The sequence below is a fragment of the Pelobates fuscus genome, chromosome 4 (assembly GCF_036172605.1).
Source record: "Pelobates fuscus isolate aPelFus1 chromosome 4, aPelFus1.pri, whole genome shotgun sequence".
Lineage (NCBI taxonomy): Eukaryota > Metazoa > Chordata > Amphibia > Anura > Pelobatidae > Pelobates > Pelobates fuscus.
The window spans coordinates 340,212,079-340,226,446 of NC_086320.1; the positions used below are offsets into that span (position 1 = coordinate 340,212,079).

Below are 14,368 nucleotides of genomic sequence, written 5' to 3' on the forward strand. Positions count from 1 at the left end.
GGGGTTTCCATGAATTTTGGGGGTACTTTTGGGGTGTTTGTAAATTGTATGTTTTTTCTGTACCTGGAGATAATTTAGTTTGTACAGTTCCTTACTCAATTATCTCTCAGGCACAGGGGAGGAGTTTGTGACTTGTATACATTTTGTAACTGTGCTGCCACTAAACAGATAAATTCCCAGAATTGAGCCTTGGCTTATGTGTGGGGGGGAATGTGATACTGGCGATAATTACTCCTATACCTGTTATACTCTCTGGAGGAGAGGACTACTAACTGGGAGCTGGATCCAGGACTTGGAAGGTGAGACTGCAGCCAAGCTGTGGCGGGTAGGGGTTGGAAGTGCTTACGGTGTCCTGGTGCAGTGCTTATGGTACTTGGTGATTACTAGAAATTATGAATTGGCAGAGGTACCCAGTTTGGGTACCAGGCGGTCCGCCACATCAGGTAAGTAGAACTCACTTTACCTGCCCCCCCAGCCACCGGACTCCAAGCAGGGAAGTCACCATAGGCAGTCTCTGTGAATTCTGCAAAGTCCCCAGATGGTGACAGTGTCACTTTAACAACTTTACACTACATCAATGTCCAGTTCTGAATTTATAAATAAACAATTGATTAATATATATATATATATATATATATATATATATATATATATATCACTCTTAAAAGAAAGAGGGTGCTAGTGGACTCTGGGAACCATAACCACTTAATTGGCATGCGGTAGGGAAGAGAAGAAATTTCAGGTACACGTGGTTACTTTCAAGATGACACAGACAATATTATTTACTAAAGTGAAAACTCAATGTGAATTTCAAATTTAAGGCCAGACACTGGTGGAACTACCGCGGTCGCAGCTGCGACCGGACCCGTCACTCCAACACATGACGGCGGGCGGGTCCGCAGGGTGGCTGGGTGCCTGCAGCCATGTGTTGCGACCCCGGCCCGCGCGGAGTAACCGCCGTGGCCACATTGAAGGGGTCCATTGGGTGGCCCATGTTGTTATGGCCACCCAATGGTAATAAATATCCAGGGCACCCCTGTCAGCGTTACGGCGCTTTAACAGCGCGACCGGACCCTCTGTGATGATGTCAGATGCTATCAGAGAGAGCTGCGCGGGAGGAAGGAGAGGAAGTCAGAGTGGGAACTCTGACTCCCATCAGCCTAAGCCACCACTGGACCCCAGAAAAGTCACCCTCCTGCATTTTAAAGTTAGGAAACAAGAGGGTGACTAAAACATTTTGTGTGTGTTTGTGTATGTGTGTCTGTATGTATGTCTCTGTATGTGTGCCTGTATGTATGTGTCTCTGTATGTGTGTGTGTGTTTGTGTCTGTATGTATGTGTGTATGTGTCTCTGTGTATATATGTATGTGTGCCTTTATGTATGTGTGTCTCTGTATATATGTGTGTGTGTTTATGTGTGTGTCTGCATGTGTATCTGTTAGTCTGCATGTGTGTGTGTGGGAAGGGGGGTGGACGTATGGGGGGAGGGGAGAAGTAGACATATGGGGAGGAAGTAGACGTATGGGGGGTAGACCTATGTGGGGCCCAGGGGCCCCAGGGCAATTTTCGCACTGGGGCCTCGTGGTTTGTAGAGAGCACTTTAGTGTTAGGAATACAGATTTGTTTTCCTAAAACTATAGAATCCCTTTAAAGTCACATTACTGAGTTTTATTACTGAGGAGACCAACAATATGGAGCTCCTAGAATATAGGGTCATTAGTATAGAAAAGAGGGACAGATGGATTTGGGCACAAAATAAGGACTGTCCATCCTAAATAGGGACACTTGGGAGCTGTGTCTTCCTGTCGCATTGGCTGATCTGTTACACCAGATTATAGTTTCATAACTGAAGTTCCCTGTGATATTAGCAGAGCTAGGAGGAAGCTGTTATTTCCTCCTAAATATGAAGAAAGAGCGCCGCGTAGGATTGAGGAGGAGGCGGAGGGCAGTGAGCTGCTGCAGACCACATTAGCCTCAGCCAGCAGCAATCCAAAACACCAACACCAACACAACATGCAAACACATCCTTCCAAAACACAAACAGTACAAACACACCCCTGAATTCAAACTCCAAAATTATATACAAACACAGCCCTTCACTCAAACACCAATACTACACACAATGTACATGCGTCATGCGCATTTAAAATACAATACTAAATCCAAACACTCCACTGCATGTAAATACAATTCTTACATACAAACCCACCCACTGTATTAAAACACAAAAATTATAACACTACACTCAAGTACACAACTGCATTCCAGTGGCAACAGTACATGCAAATACATCCCAATATGCACACACATAATCTATACATAAATACACACACTGCTCACAAATATAACTCTACAAAGATGGGCAAATTGTAGACCCCCAGCTGGCCTTGCATTGTGGAAGTTGCATGACAGATGGGGATCTACCTTTTTACCGAAAAATGTAGAGAGGGCCCAAAAGATTATTGCACCAGGGCCCTCTCTACATTAGTTCTACCACTGTATTGTTGTTGTTATACTTAGATATTTTAAGTGCATCAATCATTTATAATTTTCATCTAATTGGGTGTGACTGTGTTTTAATTGTATTTCTTTTTTTTTTTTAAATATAATTTGTATTATTTTCGTTCATGTCATTGAACATATATGCCAAGCATGTAGCAAAAACAAGGAGACACGCAGCTCTCGGTCAGAAATAGCAAAAGAATATTGTTGTAATCAATTGTCTTACATGGATTAATGCATACTGTGAATAATATTATTTTTAATAGTGTGTAATAATAAACTATGTACTGTTCCCTTTTTCCCACTTCTCTCTTCTGTATCCCAATATTATATATATATATATATGCATAAAATATTAACAATAACAAATTATACATTAAGAAAAAAAAAAAAGCAAAAGGAAAGTGATGGTTCAGTACAATGCGGGCTCGCAGGCCCCTGTTTCAGTGTATAGCTTGTTTGGCTACATTTAAAATGGCCATAGATTAGACATGTGCACCAATGAAATTTTCGTTTTCTACGAAAGATTTTGTTTTAAAGAAAAATTTCATTTGTCAATCCCGAATTTCGTCTTCAAACCATTCGTTATCGGACGAAAATAATTAAAAATGGGTTAATTTTCATCCATTAGGACGAAAACAGCACAAAAAAAAAAAAAACTAAAAGCAAGGAGGGAGCCGGCATCTCTACCAGCTCCCTCCTTGTAAAACAATTATTACTACCCCCCCTGCATTAAAATCCATGGGGGTCACTATGACCCCCATATTAATAAATGGGAGGTTAAATCTTCCTGAATGCCCCTATTCGCGGCATTGCCGCGAGTAGGGGCACGTCAACTAAACAGCGAGCAGCCAGTGGCTGCTCACTGTCATTACACACTAATTATAAATCAATAACAGGGAGATTAAATCAATAACAGGGAGATTAAATCCTCCCTGCCGCGAGTAGGGGCATATCGCCTAAACAAATTTAAAATTACAAGTGACTGGACAGCTATTGCTGCACAGTCACTAGTGCAATAAATGGGGGGCTGGCACAGGTAAAATCCTGCAGGGAGCTGCAGTAGGGGCATGTTACCTAAACAGCGAGCAGTCAGTGGCTGCTCGCTGTCATTTAAATCAGTATTTTACATAGACGTGAGTGAGAGCTATAGTAAGAGAGAGTACATGTAACAAAATGTTATAGTAAAACTATAACAATGTTGCAATAGGAAAAAGTAGCTATTTAGATCTAAATAGCTACTTTTCCCACGGTACTCTTACCAGCTCTCTCACTTCTATGTAAGTTTAAATGACAGCGAGCAGCCAGTGTCTGCTCGCTGTTATAAAACTAAATATAAATCAATATGGGGGTCAATAGGACCCCCATATTGATAAAAAAAAAAGGAGGTTAAACCTGCCGTGAGTAGGGGCATATCGCCTAAATGTAAATTTTAAAACACTAGTGACTGGGCGGCTATTGCTGCCCAGTCGCTAGTTAAATAAGGGGGGACCTGACCTGACCCTTCCCCCATGGCAGGGAACACACACGTTAAAGTGGGGGGGACATAGTGCCCTCCCCGGTCCCCACCCATTGCCCGCGGGTGGGGACCCTAACATAATAATGTTAGGGGGGATCTAATGTCCCCCTCGGTCCCCACCCATTGCCCGCGGGGTGGGGATCCTAACATAATTGTGGGGGGGGGACCTAATGTCCCCCCAGTCCCCACCCATTGCCTGCGGTTGGGGACCTTAAAATAATAATGAGGGGGGGACCTAATGTCCCCCCCAGTCCCCACCCAGTGCCCGCGGTTGGGGACCTTAAAATAATAATAAGGGGGGGGACCTAATGTCCCCCTAGTCCCCACCCATTTCCAGCGGGTGGGGACATTAAAATAATAATAAGGGGGGGGCCTTATGTCCCCCCGTCATCACCCATTACCAGCGGGTGGGGACCCTAATATAATAATTGTGGGGGGGACCTAATGTCCTTGTCTTTGGAATTTTCCCACGCTGTACAAAGTGGCTAGCACTCTGATTGGTTGACTTAAACTAACCAATAAGAGTGTTAGCCACTTTTTACACTTTTTTAACTTGTGTATTCCCCACCATGGGGGGAATACACCGCCCAGTCACTAGTGTTTTATAGCCGCCCAGTCACTAGTGTTTTAAAATTTCAATTTAGGCAAGATGCCCCTACTCACAGCTTCCAAAGCACACACAGAAGAGAAAATAGCACAGTCCGTAAAAAAGGGGGACAAAACTTTTTTTAGATACATAAATGAGAAAAGAAAAGTAAAACAAGGATTAGTTAGATTAAAAACAAAAGAAGGAAGGTATGTAGATGAGGATAAAGGTCTAGCTGACTGCCTCAATGAATATTTTTGTTCGGTATTTACAGATGAAAATGAAGGAAAGGGACCTCAGTTAAGAAAAAGGATAAATGAGTCATTTATTACACGTGAGTTTACAGAGGAAGAGGTTCTATTTCAACTCTCAAAAGTAAAGACAAATAAGTCAATGAGACCTGATGGAATACACCCAAAGCTATTAAAAGAGCTTAGTGGCGTACTAGCAAAACCATTAACAGATTTATTTAACCAATCATTGATAACAGGAGTAGTCCCAGAAGATTGGAAGTTAGCGAATGTTGTGCCCATTCACAAGAAAGGTAATAGGGAGGAGTCGGGCAACTATAGGCCAGTAAGCCTTACTTCAGTAGTGGGGAAAGTGATGGAAACCATGTTTAAGGATAGGATTGTTGAACATCTAAAAACACATGTATTTCAAGATCAGAGGCAACATGGGTTTACTTCAGGGAGATCATGCCAAACTAATCTTATTGATTTTTTTGATTGGCGAACTAAAATTATAGATCAGGGTGGTGCAGTAGTCATTGCTTATCTAGATTTCAGTAAGGCTTTTGACACTGTTGCACATAGAAGGCTTTGAGTTTGGACTCCAATATTGTTGAATGGGTAAGGCAGTGGCTGAGTGACAGGCAACAGAGGGTTGTAGTCAATGGAGTATATTCGAAGCTTGGGCTTGTCACCAGTGGGGTACCTCAGGGATCTGTACTTGGACCCATTCTCTTTAATATTTTTATTAGTGATATTGCAGAAGGTTTTAATGGTAAGGTGTGTCTTTTTGCGGATGATACTAAGATATGTAACAGGGTTGATGTTCCAGGAGGGATAAGCCAAATGGAAAATGATTTAGGTAAACTAGAAAAATGGTCAGAGTTGTGGCAACTGACATTTAATGTGGATAAGTGCAAGATAATGCATCTTGGACGTAAAAACCCAAGGGCAGAGTACAGAATATTTGATAGAGTCCTAACCTCAACATCTGAGGAAAAGGATTTAGGGGTGATTATTTCTGATGACTTAAAGGTAGGCAGACAATGTAATAGAGCAGCAGGAAATGCTAGCAGAATGCTTGGTTGTATAGGGAGAGGTATTAGCAGTAGAAAGAGGGAAGTGCTCATGCCATTGTACAGAACACTGGTGAGACCTCACTTGGAGTACTGTACACAGTACTGGAGACCCTATCTTCAGAAGGATATTGATACCTTAGAGAGAGTTCAAAGAAGGGCTACTAAACTGGTTCATGGATTGCAGGATAAAACTTACCAGGAAAGGTTAAAGGATCTTAACATGTATAGCTTGGAGGAAAGACGAGACAGGGGGGATATGATAGAAACATTTAAATACATAAAGGGAATCAACACAGTAAAGGAGGAGACTATATTTAAAAGAAGAAAAACTACCACAACAAGAGGACATAGTCTTAAATTAGAGGGACAAAGGTTTAAAAATAATATCAGGAAGTATTACTTTACTGAGAGGGTAGTGGATGCATGGAATAGCCTTCCAGCTGAAGTGGTAGAGGTTAACACAGTAAAGGAGTTTAAGCATGCGTGGGATAGGCATAAGGCTATCCTAACTATAAGATAAGGCCAGGGACTAATGAAAGTATTTAGAAAACTGGGCAGACTAGATGGGCCGAATGGTTCTTATCTGCCGTCACATTCTATGTTTCTATGTTTCTATGCCGCAAGTAGGGACACTGGGGAGAGTTTAACCTCCTTTTTTATCAATATGGTGGTCCTATTGACCCCCATATTGATTTATATTTAGTTTTATAACAGCGAGCAGACACTGGCTGCTCGCTGTCATTTAAACTTACATAGAAGTGAGAGAGCTGGTAAGAGTACCGTGGGAAAAGTAGCTATTTAGATCTAAATAGCTACTTTTTCCTATTGCAACATTGTCATAGTTTTACTATAACATTTTGTTACATGTACTCTCTCTTACCATAGCTCTCACTCACTTCTATGTAAAATACTGATTTAAATGACAGCAAGCAGGCTGCTCGCTGTTTAGGTGATATGCCCCTACTGCAGGGAGGGGGGGGGGGTGGCTGGCACAGGTAGGGGCAGCAGGATTTTACCTGTGCCAGCCCCCCCCCCCCTATTTATTGCACTAGTGACTGTGCAGCAATAGCTGTCCAGTCACTTGTAATTTTAAATTTGTTTAAGGGATATGCCCCTACTCGCGGCAATGCCTATCATAGATTTCTTGTATTTGGATCTGGGGGTGATCGTGTGGTGGAGGAGCATCGCTGCCGGGTCTAAGGGGGTTGGTGCATCGGAGAACATCTCTAACATGCCATGAATTCCCACCCAGTATGGCCTAATCCTCTCACAGTCCCACCATAAGTGTAGGGTGGTGCCTACCTCTTTTTCACATCTCCAGCAAATGTTAGAGTGGTCCGGGGTTGATGAAGTGTAGGAGATTTGGTGTGCGGTACCAGATGGCTAAGAGCCTAAACAGCAGTGTGAGGTAGCAGATCTTCTCCCACTCCATGTCTGTGAATGTCCTTTGTAGGGCTGTTTCCCATTTGCCCATGAACAGCATTTTTTCTGCAGGGGTCTCCCCCTGCAGCATGGAGTACAGGAAGGAGATCCTTTATGTCCCGCTGGAATGTCTCCAGCATGGGGGTGAAGTTTTCCTTAAATAGATCCCCCCCTTCGCTTGGTCAACTATGTGCTCAGGTATCTAATTTTATGGTCGGACCATTGGAACGGGAAGCTACGGCATAGGGAGTCAGCGCGGTTTCTTGGAGTTGTGACGTTCAAAATATAGGATTCAGAAAAGTTGATCTTTAAGTTGGAAATGTCGCCAAATTCCCTGAAGGCCTTTAGGATTTTGGGTAAGTTGGGTAAGTTAAGGATTTAGTATAAAGTTTCTAATATCTCATCTTGTATTACAGCTTTTTTTTTTTTTTATTCTTTATTTTTTGTTGTGCATGAGTTAACAAATCTTCCTGCATCATCACAATAAACAAATGCAGAAAATATGCATTATTCACAATGAAACATATGACGTGAGGTATTAAACATTTAAAACTGTTGCTCTGTTCCATTACGCTGAGTCGGCACATTTTTATATTGAGAGTAGAGTACGTTTAAGACAGCTACACACATGTTTAGCAATACAGTTTGAGTTCAAGTTAGTTATGCATGTCCTATGAATGCTAGTATTCAGTTTGTGTGGTCAGCATGCATTACACAGGTGTGTGCAGCTATGTGAGAGCGTTGGTATGGTATATGCTAGTCACGAGTGTATGGAAAGAGAAATACACATAGAATTTGTCAGGCAGACAGGTTTGGCCTATTTAAATGAGTAGTTGACAGGCTATCTGAGAGTGTGATAGATGAGTATGGTAAGGCATTACACAAGTATGAGAAGAATATCATGAGAATGCTGAGTCAAAACAGTCGAACAGTGAATATTTCCTAAGTCCTACATTGTTAGAGAGTCTCTGTTTAGGAGGCTGCAGTGTGGCATAGACAGCGTCCTCAGCAGCAGAGGCTGTGGGTATATACCTTTGTGGTTTACTGTCAGCCTATGCCCAGCACCAGGAGAGATGTTGGGGATACTTTGGAGTTCTCCTGGGGCATATTATAGTGCAGCGTCAATGGTTCCAGGGGCTGGCTCATCCCCCCGTCGCTGTGGGGGCCTGCTTCGAAGTTACTGGCAAGTGGAGTGTCCTTGTCCCACTCCGATGGAGATGGGCGGAATGCCTTGTTGGTGTATTGCCGTAGGTAACGGTAGCGCTGCTGTCTGCGTGGGCGCTGCTGTCTGCGTGGGCGCTGCTTCAGTGTCGTGCCCCGCGTGGCTCTTGACTTGGCGCTGTGATAGATCTGTGGCCACTCCACTGCCCTAGCTGAGATGATGGTCGTTCCCTTGTGTCGATGGGTCCCCCCACGGCGTGCGTTAGGGCCGTGGGCCATCGGGAGTGCCGTTCCCTGGGTGCCTTTGTGGGTGCATAGGCAGTATGTAGGGTGCTCGCCCTTGTGGCTTCCCAGCCCAGGAGAAGAACGTGCGGTCCCGGCTTCAGTGCGCTGTGTGACATAGGGAGTTGGATGGTGAGGTTGGCCTGGGACCCGGCGCAGCAGCCATTTTGTGTGTACCTCGTGGGCTTTGAGGTGAGCTGTCATCCTTCTTTGCTTTCACTTGCTGCCGCTGGTGCAGGGCCAGATTCCTCCAAAACTTGTTGAATATCTCGTCCAGCCTCGCGGAGACGTCTGCTTGCTCAGTGAGGCAGTTGGTGGGACTTGCCGTGCTTCCCTGAGGTTGTGTGGGTGAAAATGTGGCTGGGGAATTGAGTGCCTTCTGTGGCTGCATGGGTACATTCAGCGGTGTCGCAGTAAGTAACCCCAGTGGGGACCGGGATAACCCCCTCCGGTCCAAGGGGGGGGATAGCAGGGCTGATGTGAGCTTTCTGTAGGGCGCCTATTCTGTGTCGGGGGATCGGCCGCCTCCCCCGTACGCGTGGCTCCGCTCAGAGCTAGGCCGCATGGCCGGGCCGGGCGATGATATGGCGTTTTCGTAAGGGACGGATCTCCCCATGGTCCCAGCTTGTTTCTGTTTTGTTCTCCGGTCGTACCGAGCTTCTTTGGGTGTCGCGTTATTCATAAATTGCTTGTTTTAGCTCGTTGGTCCCGGAGCTCTTAGAAAGTGCTGCCGGCCATCATGGCTGTCAGGCCCCGCCCCTGTATTACAGCTTTTTTGTGCATTGTTTGCACAGAATACACTAGTAAGAGAGTCTGTTTTGTTAAGTTTGAAATGTTTCACCCTTTTAGTTTCACAGGATAGTGAAGTAACTGTGTCTGTTGTTTAATTAATTTTTATTTTTTGCTCTCATCAACATCAGCAGTGAAGGTAACTATTCTGCTGTAGTTGTGAGTCGAGAGGACATTATTTTTCGTCACTTGATTTTATTTTAGATGAGTCAGTCTAGTTAAGCAGTTTTTTCTTTAGCAATTTATATTTTTCTAATAATAAATAATAATAATAAATAATTTTTTGATAGTCTAGACCAGGCTTCCCCAAACTCCGGCCCTCCAGATGTTGCTGAACTACAACTCCCATGATTCTATGAATGAAATAGGCTGGAGGGCCCGAGTTTGGGGAAGCCTGGTCTAGACTGTGTCTCTGTTTGCAGTACTGCAGGATGCACTTGCTGGCAGACTGCACACAGCACACAGTGCAGTTTTGCCTAGACTCTCAGAAAGCCACCACCATCAGAAGGGCTACTGCTATTGCTACTAGTAGTATCCTAGTACGCAGCCTCTGTGTCAGTTTAGTCGGGCAAGTAGTTTTGCCTCTATGTTCAACTCACTTCCTAGGAGGCCAACCTCTTGGTCTCATTCAATTTCTGGCCCATTGGTGCAAGATTTTGGTCAAGGAAAGGCACCAATAGCAGCAGGCAGTAGTGCAACAAGGCCCAGCACCACCAGCAGTTTCTATGGGAAAGGGAAACCGCAGGGCTGTTTAAGGCTAGCACAACAGCATTGACTATTGGTAAAAAAAAATTACTAGTAGTAGCCCAGTGAGTAGGAAGATGCACGTTTTCCTACCAGCGTCTTTCTCTACCACAGTGGATACCTCTCTCCGTTTGTCCATGGAGAAAGGGAAATGGAAGCTGCCAAACAGAGCAAGTTTGGCACAAAGTTTAGCAGCAGGACTGTAGGTCGTGTTCTGCTGTTCTTCTGATCCACCTCCCAAGACCACCACCACTAGAACCACTTGCAGTGGAACATGAGCTCTTCCTACCACCACCTCTATTTTAGATAATCCTATTCCTAGCTTTAGCAACAGCAAGGGATCAATGGCAAAAACCATGAGTTGTTTCCACTGCCAACACTACTCCATCCTCTTAGTGCTTATAGACAGATAGAGAGAGAGAGAGAGAGAAGCAAAGTCAGCCAAGTCATCCATACCAGAAGCTAGATAGGTAGAGACTGAGGGAACAAGTGCTACTCTTTTAGGAGTGCCATTGTTTTCTGTGCTTCCTGGAAGTTATATAGTCTCACTTCCCTTGCAGAAACAGCATTTAGACAAGAGAGTTAGATTCCTCAGGGAGCATTCCACCCCTTTTCACCATCAACTAGTGGAGTATTCCCCTTTCTCTCGACTTTTTCCATTAGTAGCACCTTCTAGAGCTACTTTAACCTTTAGTGGATCAGCACCACCTATTTCTTAAAAACCGGTTAGAAGTACAACTAATTCCACTACTAGTTCCAGGTCCAGTCCTCCTTGCAATGGCACATTTACCACCACCAGTGTATCTGTGTCAACAATCACCCCCACCACTGGTACCGCTAGCCACAGTACCAGTGCAGAGGCTACTGTGCCAGCTCCCAGTGGTCGTGTTCCTGCTGCTCATCCACCCACAGCATCACAAAGGATAGAGGAAAATATGTTTTGCCACACCAGATTTTGGGACCACTGTGGAAGTCTTGGAGATGGGGGCAAGGGGAGAGTATTGGGTCATCTCATCAGTGCCGGGATGAACCATTACACCCTCAGCCATCACGAGGCTGTGTTATTGAGGGAAGAGGAAGAAAGTGTTAGGGCAGGCAAAATAGCTGCTACTTCTACAACAATTACGAATACCACCAGCTCTGTAGAAGTTACAGTTAAGGAGTACCAGGGGAGATGAAGAGCTATTGCAACTGCTAGCCAGTGACCAAGGCTGGTTGGAGCATCACCACACATCCAGCCCACCCTGGAACAATTTGGGGGATTCCACTCTAGGACTATGTCCAAACAGCAGGCCAATAATATCATGCAATTTATTGTCTAGTTGATTGTTGTTAGGGGTGCTTCCTTTTCAATGATAGAAGGGGAGCCTTCTAAGCAGTTTATGGCAGCTGTGGCTCCATAATACCACCTTGTACTTGTGGATGCTCTCTGTTTCATTCAAGGCTGTGGCCTTGACACTTATAAGGCCCAGACCTCCTTTCTTCTGGCTGGTGTGCAATCTCTGGGTGCTTAATTTTGGGTGGAATCCTTCATTCATAGTGAGCAACTCTTCTCTTGGCTCGGTTATTATTCCAGCTGGGTACCTGATGACTTGTAGGTCATATGTGTTGATGGCTTGAATCTTGTTTTTGCCATTGAGCTAGGATATCAGGACCTGTCTGACTCTCCAGAGGTACTTGGATGTCGCTTGGATGTCCTTGCCTCTTCTTCATGGTTGCCATGAGTTTGTGGTACTGCGGTACCTTCAGATACTTGTAGCACAAGTATCAACACTTCCTATTTGACCTTCTGGTATTTTGACATCCACCCACCCTTCCTATTAACACTCAACACTTCCTATTTGACCTTCTGGTATTTGACATCCACCCACCCAGAGCAGACTGACATATATATATATATATATAATTTATATATTTATTATTTAGTTAAAGAAAGTTAAGTTAGTAGTATAATATTGTATCTGTCACTATCGCTGTGTTACTGACTCTTCTTCATTTTAACTGTCCATTCTGTGTGTCCGAATGGAATTTCCAAAATGAAAGTAAAGTCCAAATTTAGTCTGAAAACTAATGCATAACTGAACAAAGTTCGGCCGAAACAAATGTAATTTTTTTTTTTTTTTAAGATTTTCAAGATAACATGACAATGTGAGTATAGTCAAGTCAATGGAAAACGGTGAGATGCCATCAAGAGATGGTATGGTAAAGCACGAGTACATCATATTTGACAATTATACAAATATCAGAACAGTTTGCTGTAGTAACTTACAGGTAATACAGAGTAGGTAACCATTTATATAATGTGGGTATTCGTGTGGATCTGCACACAGATTTACAGTTGAAAGTATTTTTTTAATTTTTATTTCTAAAATTCTCTTTTTTTTCTCTTTCTCTTTTCTTTTTTTGGGGGGAAGGAGGGTTGGTTAAGATTAGGAAGAAAATCCATAAATATATTTGTAAATTCATTTTAAAGTATTGTTGAAACTGTTAGTATTCTCCTGTTATTTTCTTATGGTGGGAATTTTAAACCCATTTCTCAGCCTGAAACAGCTCCCTCATTTAGTCCTTGTAATACACAATGGGGATTCTGGATCTGGGATTTATAAAGCAACTGGGCAAACTCACCAAAAAGATTCCAGAGCTGAGTCAATATAGACTAGGCTCCCCTTTTTTTTTTTCTTCTTTTTTTTAAGAACTGAATGGATGATGTGGAAATTAAATCAGTTCTGCATGTGAGTGTATGAGCGTTTCGGCAAGGATAACTGATATTTGCAGGGACTCTGCTTTCTAGGTTCCTGCTACTCTTCTCTGTACACCCAAACGTGATGCAAATTTGGACACAAATATAAGATGTTGCTTCTTGATCTTATAGGAAGTACATTGAGACACTTTAAGAGAATATACTCCACCTTGCCTATCCCAAAACTCAATTTTGATAGTTAACTTTAGTTTTAACTAAATACCCATTGCCTAAACTCCGATCCTTACCTGATTCATTATTCTGGAGATATCGAGCGTTCCCAGGTAATTTTGTTGTTCGTTGCTTAGAACACACTTGAGCACTGCAGTCAGAGCAAGGCAGGGCACTAATGCTAGAAGTTTAAGGCGCTGACTTGTTTGTCACACTCTTAGCAAACAACTACGTAGATGACTAATTGAAGAACCTATGCTCCCTGAGATAATATAAAAGTGAAGGAATAGAATTAAGGTGCCAATATTAATTCTATTACATAATATAAGATACGAAGGAACCAAATTATGAGATTACAGAGACAGCATCATTGATCCATTTCTACTGAAATAATCTGCACTTGGGACTTGAGTGTTGGCGTTCAACTTTCGGGAGGCACCCTTTAATCCCTATTGATGTATATGAAAGAATCCTGCCCCTATCAGAGCTACGTGATAATATGATAGAAGCCTAGAATAATTGACTGACAATATAACTAAAAATATCGTTCACTGGGAAGAGTATTCCATACAATCTCTTAGATAGAAGCACGTTACATATACAACTGGGTGTGGAACAAAATTATCTTTTTATTTTACCTTCACTATAATAACTAGCTAATGAGTTAGACTTTTAGACTCAAATTGACCTTCCCTATTTTTTTGCAATAAGCTACAAATCTTCATTTTCGAGGGAAGCCCTTTTTAGCAAGATTAAGCTTATAATTATTATTCTTATACTTAAAAGACAAGTCATGAAACTAAAGAATTACCTCTGATGGGAGGTAATATGCGATACAATACAGTGTATTGGTGATCAGCAGCTCAACATTTAATGTGGAATACCCTTTTATCCACACTACATAAAATAGCAAAAAAAAAAGAAATAATTCTATCTGGCCTGTGTAGGGGTACCTGAGACTTACCCCGCAAATACAGTGTTGAAATATACTTGAAGATGCATAAAATTACAAGAAAAAAAACAAACAAAATCTAGTCTAGTATTAAACAAAAAGCTAGAACCACTCATATGTTCTGGAGCCTATGTAATATTGGCTCCGTAGGATGAACCTTTTTGCTCTTAGGGCAGCAACACACCACTCTC

The 14,368-nt window shown here is 42.9% G+C and overlaps 1 protein-coding gene across 1 annotated transcript in view; it reads right to left on the minus strand.

Annotated features, from left to right (window-relative positions):
* Positions 1 to 13,400, minus strand: part of SRI (sorcin) — a 32,955-nt gene extending 19,555 nt beyond the window's left edge. Inside the window, exon 1 of the mRNA XM_063452465.1 lies at positions 13,303 to 13,400. Within this exon, the coding sequence (XP_063308535.1) occupies positions 13,303 to 13,311 (9 nt within the window). The 5' untranslated portion in view covers positions 13,312 to 13,400. The remainder of the gene's footprint in view (positions 1 to 13,302) is intronic.
* Positions 13,401 to 14,368: the final 968 nt, after the last annotated feature.